The 13,048-nt window shown below is 38.8% G+C and overlaps 1 protein-coding gene across 1 annotated transcript in view; it reads left to right on the top strand.

The window, feature by feature from the left end:
- LOC110216253 (maltase-glucoamylase) overlaps nt 1-13,048 on the top strand; it is a 154,067-nt gene that overhangs the window by 37,484 nt on the left and 103,535 nt on the right. The window contains 5 exon segments of the mRNA XM_020998063.2: nt 2,376-2,489; nt 3,976-4,064; nt 7,716-7,829; nt 9,977-10,148; nt 10,506-10,622. Of these exon segments, the coding sequence (XP_020853722.2) occupies nt 2,376-2,489; nt 3,976-4,064; nt 7,716-7,829; nt 9,977-10,148; nt 10,506-10,622 (606 nt within the window).

The following is a 13,048-nucleotide window of genomic DNA, read 5'->3' as shown; positions in this document are numbered from 1 at the left end:
GGAACATTTTTTAATATGGCTAATGATAGCTTGGATTTTTACTTTCTTTTTTTTTTTTAATTTTATTTTAGGCAGTTGGGGTTAAATGACTTGCCCAGGGTCACACAGCTAGTAAGTGTCAAGTATTTGTCTGAGGCCGGATTTGAATGCAGGTCCTCCTGACTTCAAGGCCGGTGCTCTATCCACTGTGCCACCTAGCTGCCCCGGAGTTTTACTTTCATTGCTATCCTTTGACTACTTATTGGGGAATGGCTCTTGTTATATATTTGAATCAACTTTCTATATATCTTGGGTATCAGACCTTTAAATTTTCTGCATAGATTTCTTCCCACTTAACTCTCTTCTAATTTTAAATTGCATTGATGTTATTGATGAAGAAAATGCTTTTTAATTGTATGTAAACAAAAGAAAGGAAGATAAGATTAGGCGTTTATTAAGTGCCTACTATGTATCTGGCACTATGCTAAGCTCTTATGAAATTGCTCCTTTCATCTTCTGTGATCCTCTCTATCCCTTGTTTGGTCATTGTTCTAAAGATATTGTCTTCCTTGCTCCTCTAATTGGTACAGGATGTGACTTTTTACATCTAGGTATTTACATCTGGAGTTTCTTGGTACATAGTATGAGATGTTAGTTGAAACCTAATTTCTTCCAGACTGTTTTCCAGTTTTCTGAGCAGTTTTTATTGAATAGTGAATTTAATCTCTTTGCTTTCCAATTCATCCTTCACATAGCTGCCAAAGTAGTCTTCATAATGTTGAAGCCTGATTATGTCATTGCTGGCAAAACACATTAGCTAGTTTTCCTGTTGCCTTTAGGATAAAGTATATCTCTATAGGTTGGTATTTAAAGCCATCCATACCATGACTCTGGTTTTCCATTCTAACCTAATTTCACTCCACTCCATTTAATATACTTGAGAAATTGAACTCTTTCTTGTTTCCATCTTGTATTCCTCCACCATTGTTCATTTGCATAGGCCATCCCCTTTGAGGTCAGGGACCGTGATGTCCTTCATTTTTGTATACATAGTGCTTAGCATGGTGTCTCTTGGGGGTAGCTACATAGTACAGTGGATATAATGCTGGGCCTGAAGTCAGAAAGACCTGAGTTCAGATCTGTCCTTAGATACTTACTAGCTATATGACCTTGGGAAAGTCATTTAACCTCTGCCTCAGTTTCCTCAATTGTAAAATTGTAGATAATAATAGCACCTATCTCTCAGAGTTGTTGAAAGGATCAAATATGATAATATTTGAAAAGCACTTAGTACAATGCCTGGCACATAGCAGGTGCTTAATAAATGCTTGTTCTCTCTCCCCCCTCCCATAGGCACTTAGTGAATATTTATTGAATGATATTTTGAGTTGAAAAGGTACAAGGGGCAGTCACACCAGTTGTTCATACTCAACCAGGTCTGGAAAGCAAGAGATTAAGTCTTTTGCTGAGAGGGCGAGTTTGGGAAAATTAGAAGCATTTTATGAGGTTTGAGGCAGCTAGGTGGCTCGATGGATAACATGCTGGACCTGCAGTCAAGAAGAAGCGAGTCCAGATTCAGCCTGTTACTTACTAGCTGTGTGACCCTGGGCAAGTTACTTAACCTGCGTTTTCGTTTCCTTATCTGTAAAATGGGAATAATGATAGTATCTACCTCCCAGGGTTGTTGTGACGATCAAATGAGATAGTAATTGTAAAGTGCTTAGCACAATGTGTGATACCTCATAAGCACTATGTAAATTATTAGCTGTTATTATTATTCCTGGAAGGGACATAATAGGGAGACAACAAAGAATGAATAAATGGTTTTTCTAGTATTAATGCATTAAATGAATCAGTATCAGTTATTAAATGAACACTGGAAAAACTTAGTACTGCATCTCTGGGTGAGAGTCTTATGATTCTTATTAGTGGTCCTCAATCAATTAATTACTTAACAAATGAGTACCTACTATGTGCCAAATATTGTGTTGGGTGTTAGAGATAAAAACATGAACATGAAATAATCCATGCCTTCGAAGGTATTATGCCTTTTTTTAACATCTCCTTTTATGCAATCTGTGTTGGAATATGAGGAAATTTGATTTAATTCAGCTGTTACATACTGAAATAGTTCCTTTGTCTGACTTGTGCAGCAAACCTACCCACTTCTCTCTTTCCTTCCTCTGCCATGAAATGTGTTTTGTAGGGCTATTCAGCTACTTCCAAATAATATTGTAAAAGTTCTGTAGAATGCTTTGTGCTCCAACCTGAAGAGACCTTGTGCCCAGACAAGAGTATAATCAACATTTAGTTTCTCTAGTCCTCTTTGGAGTGCTGCTGTGTTTCTTTCCACTATGTTTTTATTCATTGTCTTGGAATTCCTTTCTCTGCTGCAGGTATGGCCAGGCCAAACAGTCTTTCCGGACTATACCAACCCGAAGTGTGCCCAGTGGTGGGCAGAGGAATTCAGACTTTTCTATGAGGAGATAAAGTTTGATGGAATCTGGATTGTGAGTCATCAGGGTGGGGGCTGTTGGGGGAACCAATATTAAGAATGTTGAAATATTTTCCCCTTTTATATTCTTATATCTCAAATGGTAGAGAAGAGAGGAGGAAAGGATAGGTGGAGAAGAAGAGTGGATTGCATATCTTTTAGTAATTTAATATTCAAATAATGTTGTCTGGATAAATAGCTTAGGCGGAATCAGAACTGAAAGAGCCCCGAGAACCAAAAATCAGAACGTATTTTATTAAGCCCTGAGTTGCTAGACCCCTTGTTCTAGACAGTTTTTAAGTTTAGTTGTTTTTCAGTAGTGTTTGGCTCTTTATGACCTCTTTTGGGGTTTTCTTGGCAAAGATACTGGGGTGGTTTGCCATTTCCTTTTCCAGCTCATTTTACAGATGAGGAAACTGAGGCCAACAGGGTGACACAGCTAGGAAGGGTCTAACGCTGTATTTGAACTTAGGTCTTCCTGACTCCTGACCCTCTATCCACTGTGCCACTGTACTGGATGTAGGAGGTTCAAAGACAAAAAATGAGCCAGTTTCTGCAATCAAGAAGCTCGTTTTTCTATTGTGTGAAAGAATGGGGGCACAAGCAGATACATACAGAATATGTACTAAGTAAATGTAAAGTATTTAAGGGGGGGAGGTATTAGAACATGGTGGAGAAGATCAGGGAAAGCCTCACATAGAAGGAAATATTTGAGATTGAGCTTTGAAGGAATCTAAGTATTCTAAGAGGCAGAGGAGAGTACATTCCTGGCATAATGGACAGATTAGAGATGGGAGATGGGAGATTGGATGTTGTATATGAGCAACAGTCACTCAAGAAGCATTTATTATGCACTTACCGTGTGCTAGGCAGTGGGGATGGTAATACAAGCAAAAAAGAAGATGGTTTCTGCCCTTAAGAACCTTATATTCTGATGGAGGAAAACAGTATACAAAAGACCAGCTAAAAGTCAGGTATAGAGCAGGGAGTAGAGGAAAACATGGGAGCAGATACTTAAGGGAGAATAAGAAAAGGCTGGTTTGTGATCCTTTCCCCAAAATGGACAAGAACTCACCAATGGGAGGAGCCTCAGACACTTACTAGCTGTGTTAGTCACTTACCCCTGTTTTCCTCAGTTTCCTCATCTATGAAATGATTTGGAGAAGGAAATGGTGAAACCACTCCAGTATCTTTGTTAAGAAAACCCTTAAAGGGGTCATGAAGAGTCAGACATGACTGAAATGACTGAACAGCACTAAGGGAAAATACAGCAGATGTTGTGTTCAGAAGAACAAAGCAAGCTATTACCTAGATAGGTAGAGAGGGTAGTTGGAAATCCGTTTCATATTAGATCCATGAGACCCACAGGCCATAATTAAAGGGTACAATTTAACTGGGTAGTTTCCCTGATTTCTAAAAAAAAAAAAAAGCAAATAAGTACAAAATAGAGATTTCACTAGTCACACCTTATGCTTTATATTTCTCCCTTTTTGTCTCTCTAGGATATGAATGAACCCTCCAACTTTGATGATGATTCACCTACAGAATGCTTATATACTAACCTGAACTATCCCCCATTTACTCCTAGTAAGTCATAGGGCTGGTCCTTTGGATGGGATGTTGACTGTTAACAAGCCAAATGTGCTTGTTCTTCCAAATTGTACAAAGGACAGATGGGGACCCCTTCTTTTAATGGATTCAGGCATAAATGTGCACAAAGAAAGGAGAATGTGGGCTAGTTTTCATCCTTTACTAGGTGCAGGCAGCCCTAACCCAGAGAATTAAAAAATTGTAAATTAATGATGTGATTGTAATCATTGTTATTATCATAGCTAACATTAACATAGGTAATACTTTATAATTTATAAAGCAGTTTTGTCCGAGATAGGTTGTAGGAGTGTGTTTTTGAGCCCATTTTACAGATGAAGGAACAGAGGAAGAGATAGGTTAAGTGACTTACCCAAAGCTGTTAGTGAGTGATGGGCATTCAGACTAACTCCAGATGTTTTGAGTCTAAACCAAATACTCTTGCCAATATATCATGCTCTCTAGCCAAAAAGAGGTGATAGGCCACTTGCATGTGAATCTGTCATTCGGGAGAATTGTGGGAAATTAATCAGGAAAACTAAGTACTATTGGAGCAAGATTAGATAGGGCCTTGAATGTCAGGATAAACAATCTGGAGTTGTATTCTTCAGACAATGGGGAGTCATTGATTTTTGTTGTATCTGGCAATGACATGTTCAAATAAATTTTTAGGAAAATGAATTTGTTCATGATGTATAAGACAGATTGAAGGGGAAAGGATGGAAATAGGCAATAATTTAGGCAAGAGGGAATGATGGCTTAGATTAGGGTGGAAGCAATAGGAAGGAGGAAATGGATAGAAGATCAGTGGAGAGAGATCAGTAGATAAATATTTAATGACTGATTGGCAGATAGAGCACTCAACCTGGAGTTAGGAAGACTTGAGTTTAAATCTGGCCTCAGACTTATACTAGCTATGTAACCCTAGACAAGTCAGTTAATGGCTTTATACGTCAGTTGCCTCTTATGTAAAATAGGGATAATAAAAACATTTACCTCTCAGGGTTGTTGTGAGGATGAAATGAGATAATACTTGCAAAGCAATTTGCAGCTCTTAAGAGTGCTATATAAATACTAGCTGCTTTTACTACTACTACTACTAACTACTACTACTACTACTACTACTACTACTAATTGTTATTATTATAAGGGGGATAGAGAAGAACAAGAAAGATGAGTAAAGGGGAGATTGTGATGTACTTAAAGAGAAACAGGGAAGCCAGAAGGTGAATATGACTTGGGGGATAAGGTGATCTCAGTTTTGTATATATTGAATTTGAGGTAATAGCCAAACCTACAGGTGAAGTTATTCTTCAAGCAGTGGGAGATGTGAAATGGAGCTCAGGAGAGAAGTCACTAGTAGAGATATAGACTTGGGCATTATCTACATGGAGATGATAGTTGAATTGTGAAAGTGATAATAAACCTAGAAGGGACTTTCTTATTTTATTTTATTTTATTTTAATTTTTTTTTAGGCAATTGGGGCTAAGTGACTTGCCCAGGGTCACACAGCTAGTACATGTCAAGTGTTTGGTCTGAGGCCGGATTTAAACTCAGGTCCCCCTGACTTCAGGGCTGGTGCTCTATCCACTGCGCCACCTAGCTTCCCTGACTTTCTTATTTTATAAACAAGAAAAGGTCCAAGTTGGTGAAGTGGTTTGTCCAAAGTTACACAGTAAATGAGCATTTCAACCAAGACTTGAACCCAGATCTGACTTAGGCCAAGGACCTTTTCTACTACTCCTGCTGCTGAGGAAAAGAAGTATAGAGAGGAAAAAAGAGGGTCAAGGGTAGAACTTTAATCAATGCCTCTATTTAGAAGTCTGGATGGGGAAGATGGAACCAGAGAAGATACTAGAAATGAACAGTTAGTGAGAAGCTAGAAAAGACCTAGGAGAATGTAGTGTCAAGTAGCGAGTTTGCTAGTTATTACTATTATTATTATCATCTTCACTAACAAATGATAAGAACAGTGAGGAAGAGTTGTTGTGGCAAAGGAGGATGAATACTGGGCAAAGGCCATTGAATTTAGCAATTAAAAGATCATCCAGGCGTGCTGAATTGAGCACTTATGTTTGAGGTGTCATGGTGAGTTCTGGGAACATAAAGAGAGGTATAAGATATAGTGACTGTTCTTATAGGAGCCAGAACCCAGATATAAAAAGACTAATTACAGTGCAGGGAACCATATGTAAAGTGCCAAATGACTGGTATAGATTTGTTTTTTGAATAAAATTTTATTGCTATCTTTTGTTTTTACCCCACCTACATTTCCTGCTATACCCCTCTTGTTTCCTTTGCCTAGAAAGTCATCTCTAATTCTAATAATATGTGCTAGTCAGATAGATAATAATTTGGAGAAGGTATGATGCCTTATAAATCACCAATGGAATGGATAATTCAGCTTTTTCCGAGTTTTTATTTATCTGACCATGACTGTGCTGTTGTTGTTCAGTCATTCAGTTATGTTGACTTATTCTTGGCTAAGAAGCTGGAGTGGTTTGCCATTTCTTTCTCCAGTGGATTAAGGCAAACAGGTTAAATGACTTGCCCAGGGTCACACAGCTAGTAAATGAATGAGACCAGATCTAAACTCAGATCTTCCTGATGCGAGGTCCAATGCTTTTTCCACTGAGACATCTAGATGCCTTGAACTGCACTTCTCTCATTGATATGAGAATGGTTGTAATAAGGATAAAGCTGGGCTGGGGGGGAGGGGTTGGAGGGGGAAGAAGGGAACAAGTATTTATTAAATATTTGTTACTGTGCTCAGCACTTTACAAATGTAATCTCATTTGATCCTCACAGAAACCCTGAGAAATGGTGCTATTATGATACTCACCTTACAGTTGATGAAACTGAGGCAGACAGAGGATAAATGATTTGTCTAGGGTTATACAGTTAATAAATGCCTGAGGATGGATTTGAACTCAGGTCCTCCTGACACCAATCAGAGCACTTTGCATACTGAGCCACTTGATCATATTATAGGTTCCTTTCTGGGACTAGTCAGTTTTGCTTAGTCCCACAAACATAGACTATAACTCCAACCTAGACTCCTGATTCAACAAACAGAAGCAGTCCATGTGGGAGAGTGTGGATGTCTCAGTGTAGCTCTCCACTACTGCAGAGATATGCAAAATTAACATCGGGGGAATAATGATAATAATAACACTAACAGCAATTCATAGTTTTATGCTGCTTTGTTGCTTATGAAGAACATTGTGTACATTCAGTACATTATATCCTTACAACCATTGTGTGGGCTGAGGAGTGCAGGTGCTCTTAGTTTACAGGTAAAGATACTGAGCATCAGAAAGATTAGGTAATTTACCCAAGTTATGTGTCCTGGGCCCATCATTTTCTTCATCTGTAAATTAGTGGATTAGATTGGCTGGTCTCTAGGGTCTGTTCCAACTTTAAACTCTGTAATCCTATGATCTATGACATTAAATACCAAAGATGAGACTCAGAGAAACTTACCTCTTATGACTCTAAACCCAGTGCTATTTTTGCTACAAATACAAAAATTCTTTTAAAATTATATAGCACAAACTTTCCTGAGGACTTGAATTTTTTATTATGGTTTGGAAACTGACCAATGTCACAAAGACGTAGGCTTTCATTGATTGCTTCATCTTTCCTGCTTAGGAGTACTGGACCACTTCTGCCTGCCAAGACCCTTTGCATGGATGCACTTCAGCACTGGGGCAAACACTATGATGTCCACAACCTGTATGGCTACTCCATGGCAATTGCAACAGAAGAGTAAGAGCAGCATTCACCAAATTGTGTTCATCAAAACATCTGTGGTTTCAGCTTGCAGTTGTTTGCTAATGTGCCCTCATCTGTAGTGTGTGGCACCAGAGACTTGGGGTGTATGGAGAGCAGAAGACTTTCATTTTTTTAGCAATACAGTTTGAGGGGCAGAGGAGCTGTTGGAAAGAACGGAAAAATGTTAAGAACCTAGTATATGCTGAGTATTCATTAATTTAAATAATTTGTTATGGAACAGAGGAATGTTTTGCATCAAGAAGGGCATGGATGGTTAGAGAGAGGGAGCTAAGGTTAAGGATACAGAAACATTTCTACTGGGGAAAAACTGCTCCTTATCACTGATCTTTGATCTCTTTCTCTTATCATTTCCTCTTCTATGATAAATTATTTTCCCATTTGGTATTGAATTATTTAAATTGTAAATAACCTTTGATCTAGTACCTTGTCAGTGACTTTCTGAATGCTTACACATTCAGTCTGAATAAATATAATAGTCAAGAAAGACCTAGGGGAAAGAGCATCATCAAGGGGCAGAATTTTAAAAGGCCGCCAAGATCCATAGTTCTGGTCTCTGGCGTCTCAGTGGTATAACTGTTGTACAGGTCAGATCCCATGGCAACCAGTGGTAAAAGACAAGATTCTTGGGCAGAATGGTGTTTTAAAGAGATAGGAAATCAGCCAGGATTTGGAAATAATATTGTCAAGCAGGGCTTTTTATTTTGTTTTACTTTTTAATCAAGTCTTTGAAGTGGGCAATGAGATAGAACTGTGGACTCAGAGAAGGACACTTTGGTTCACTTTGTCCAAGGTCTTTGTGGTACTAGCTTAGGCTCAACGCCCTGAAAAAATTTTCAGACTTTGGAAATGAATCAATTGCAAGAAATCCTCGCCTAAAGAAAATGGTCCTCACATTTGTCTTTTTCTTTTCCCTGAAACTCCCAACAACATGGAAATGAATCAGAGAAGTGAGTGTTATCAGTAGCAATGTTCTGTTTCCCTGTGTGAATCTTGGGAATAGATGGTAAGACCCAGTTGAAGACACTCTTTCTCCTAATTCCTGGAGTGTTTCATTCATTCAGAATGAGTATTTAATATTTAGTCATTAAAAAAATCTCTTCTGTTTCCTAAGGTCATAAGCCACAGGAATTCAAGGACTATGTCTGGGGTCTATATAAAACCAATGGGAGCATAGACAGTATATCTTATGTGGTTCATATAGCTGATGTCATTACAAGCAAAAGTCCTATTTGACAAAATTATTTCTAGATCCTGGCTGGTGGCCTGTTTCTTTAAAACAATATTCCATATAAGATTCTTTTTTCTGGCTCTAACTCTGAACTCTGACCTGTATTTCTGTTTCTATCTCTGAGAGGCAGCAAATTATAAGTGCTACAAAGGTGGTTTCAGAGTCAAAATGAATTTTGACACATGCTAGCCCTGCAGCTAAAAAGTGAGGCATCTGGGTGGCGCAGGAGATAGAATTCTGGGTCTGGGGTCAGGAAAACCTCAGTTCAAATGTGACCTGAGATATTAGCAATGTGATTCTGGAGACTGTAGTTTGGTTCCTTCTTTCCTTTCATATGACCCTGGGCAAGTCCTTTAAAAGAGCAGTTAGGTGGCACCATAGTGCACAGTGTGCTGGGCCTAGAGTCAGGAAGACCCATCTTCTTGTGTTCAAATCTGGCTTCAGTCACTTTACCAGCTGTGTGACCCTGGGCAAGTCACTGAACCCTGTTTGCCTCAGTTTCCTCATCTATAAAATGAGCTACAAAAGGAAATGGCAAAAGCACTCCAGTATCTTTGCTGAGAAAATGCTAAATGGGGTCAACAAAGACTTGGACACAACTGAAAAATGACTTAACAACAAGTCCCTTAACCATTTGGTGCTATAGACAGCTGTCTAAAATGAGAAGTTATAGATCAATTGCCAATCTGCTTTGTAGAGGAAGTATCTTCACCAAAGATTCTTTAAAACAATGAAATCATATGCCTGGACAAAACCAAAAATTTATACTTGTGTCTGTGTAGGCATGTGGAGTTTTTGTTTTTGAAATTAATTGAAATTAATAAAATCAGGATGAATCCCTGAAGGTGAGCAAAACTATTCAACTGCCTATCTCTTCATTTTTCCTTTGCAGGGCTGTAAAAACTATCTTCCCTAATAAAAGAAGCTTTATTGTAACACGTTCTACCTTTGCTGGGTCGGGCAAATTTGCAGCCCATTGGCTGGGGGACAACGCAGCTACGTGGAATGACCTTCGTTGGTCTATACCTGGCATGCTTGAATTCAACCTGTTTGGTATCCCTATGGTAAGCCCTCGCTTCCACCTTTCTACCAGGCATAGACTATAGAGAGCATCCCCTCCAGAAACCCCCAAGTTTCTCTACTGGGAAGAAATGTTGGCCAGGATCTTTCTTTATTTCTAGTCTGAGTTGCTTTCTAGAAGGAGTCTAGCAAAGTTCAAGTGGTGAGATATCATCTTTATATCATAATGGGAGTCAGGAAAGAAATGCTATGAGTGAAATATGCTTACATCACAAGGATCACCATTAGGCAGTAACAGGATGATAAAAGTGTGGTGAGAATGCTAAAAAAACCCATCTAAAACAAAACAAAAAACTTATGCACCAAAAAAGACCTATGTCCATAATTTGTCATGATTCCAGGTGGGCCCTGACATCTGTGGTTATGCTAATGATGTCTCAGAAGAACTGTGCAGGCGGTGGATGCAGCTTGGGGCATTTTATCCATTTTCAAGGAATCACAATGGTCAAGGCTACAAGGTAAACTTCTCAAGAGATACTTGGGATGAATTAGGAAAGTCTAATTTCCCCACCATGGTGTTTGTTCACTGAAGCTCCTCTATGGTCTGTTACATTTGGGCTAACTTAAAAAACAAAATGACCCTATAGACAGGCTTAGAGTAATCCCAATCAAGGTCCGGGCAACAGAGCCCGGGACCCGGAGTCAGGAAGGCCTGAATTAAAATCTGGCGTTAGATACTTCCTATCTGTGGGACCCTGGGCAATCACTTAATCTGTAGACGTATGACTCATTTTCCTCAAGTGAAAAACAGGGATAATGATAACACCTGTCTCTCAGGGTTATGTGAGGTTCAAATGAGATAATATTTGTGAAGTACTTAGTGCCTGACACATAGTAGATGGTATAGAAATGCTTATTCCATTTTCTTTCCTCTTCTTCCAAATTTCCCTATTTCTGTCAAAGACATTATCATCCTTCTAGTCACCCATGCTTACGACCTTAGTGTTATCCTCCATTCTTCACTCACTCACCCCCACATATCCAAGCAAATCTTCGTTTCTAACTCTACATCATCTCTCATATCCATCTTTTCTGTACTCATGTTACCACAACCTTACTTTAGGCTCCTAGCAGATCTGATCTGGACTATTGTAATAGTGTCCTAAAAGGTCTCGTTTCATCAAATTTACCACCACCACCACCACCTCCATTTCAAACTCCACACAGCTACCAAAGTGATTTTCCCAGATAATATCTGTAAAATACTTTGAAAATCTTAAAGTACATAAATATTATTACTAATTCATGAGTGGATAAATTGGCTTTATTACTAGTTTTATTTATTGCCATTGTTCTAATTCCATTTCTAATGGAATTAAGAAATTCAACCATAGAATTTCAGAGTTGGTACTGTAAAGGTCATTTAGCTGTATCTCCTACCTCATTCAGAAATGCTGCCTGTAACATAGCATCTGCTTTAATACGTCAACGACAATTGCTGCAAGAGAATGAAGACTGAGAAAGGTCATTGGTTTGGTCCTTGGAGCCTTTGGAGAGGATAGTTTGGGAAGAGAAGTGAAGCTAGAAATGAAATATCAGGAAGCTGAAAAGCGAATGGGTGATGAAGAATTTGAAGCAATGGGTGTTTTCTTCTTGATCAAAGGCACAAGGATAGGAAGAGGGTGGGCAACTCACTTCACCCCTAGAGGCCTCAGTTTCCTAATCTGTAAAATGAGAGGATTTGACTTGATAATGATTTCCGTGGTGCCATCCAGCTACAAGTTTTTGGGATTCTGTGAAAAGGCAATGTACTCAAACAGGGAGAAACAGAATAAAACATAACAAAAAAGGAGACAATGGAGGAGGAGGGAAAATTGGGCAATAAATATTATTAAGCACCTGCTATGTGCCAGGCACTGGGGACACAAAGGCAGAAAACAGTACCTGCTATCAAGGAGCTTGAAGTCTAAGGAGGGGGAGATAATAGGAAAACAACTGTGCAGGATAAATTAGAGATAACCAATAAAGGGAAGGGGGAAGCTGGATGGCACAGTAAATAGAGTGCTGGACCTATTGTCAGGAAGATCTGAGTTCAAATCTGACCTTTGATACTAGCCATGTGACCCTAAGCAAGTCACTTAACCTTGTTTGCCTCAGTTTCCTCATCTGTAAAATGAGCTGGAGAAGGAAATGGCAAACCATTCCAATATCTTTGCCAAGAAAACACCAGATGGGGCCATAAAGAGTCAGATGGGACTGATACAGCTGAAGAACAATAATAGAGGTAGTTCATAAGAAAGAATCAGGTAAGGCTTAGTATTATGTGATTCTAAAAAAGTAATATGGTCTAGGAACAGCTAAAAAGAGTAAAGATCTTATATAAATGAAGTGTGAGAGGAAGAACTGACAAAGGAATTAGATGGGGGAGGAGGGCTGTTAGTTCTAGAAACCTACTTTCATTGGGAATGGTTCAAGAGTGAACAATACATATATATATATATATATATATATATATATATATATGTATCTAGAATGTAGAAGTTTTCTAAATTAAGAAAGAAATAAAATACTAAGGGGATAAGAGGTGAGAGAGGATAAGGGAGGAATCTTTAGAGGGAAGGGTGAGGGAATAGGTTAAAGGTATATAGAAGGGTGTTTAGATTAATGAGAATGAGAGGATAAGGGAGAGATCTTTGGAGGGGGTTAGGTTAAGTAATAGGAGGGCAAGATAGAGGGTAGAAGTAAAGTAGAGGAGTCAGGAGAGATAGGAAATAAGAGATACGCACAAACATAAAATAAAGATCAGGAGTAGAATTTGTTAGGGAAAAAGGAGCTGTGGTGGTAATCATGATCTTGGGACTATTTAAAACAACTAGACAGTATAAGGTGGGAATATTTGCTGTGGTGTAGGAAATGACGAGTTGGTGTACTTGGAAAAATATGG

Source organism: Phascolarctos cinereus, unplaced genomic scaffold (assembly GCF_003287225.1).
Source record: "Phascolarctos cinereus isolate Bilbo 61053 unplaced genomic scaffold, phaCin_HiC Scaffold_1;HRSCAF=81, whole genome shotgun sequence".
Classification (NCBI taxonomy): Eukaryota; Metazoa; Chordata; class Mammalia; order Diprotodontia; family Phascolarctidae; genus Phascolarctos; species Phascolarctos cinereus.
This window is presented reverse-complemented; position numbering and strand designations above follow the sequence as displayed.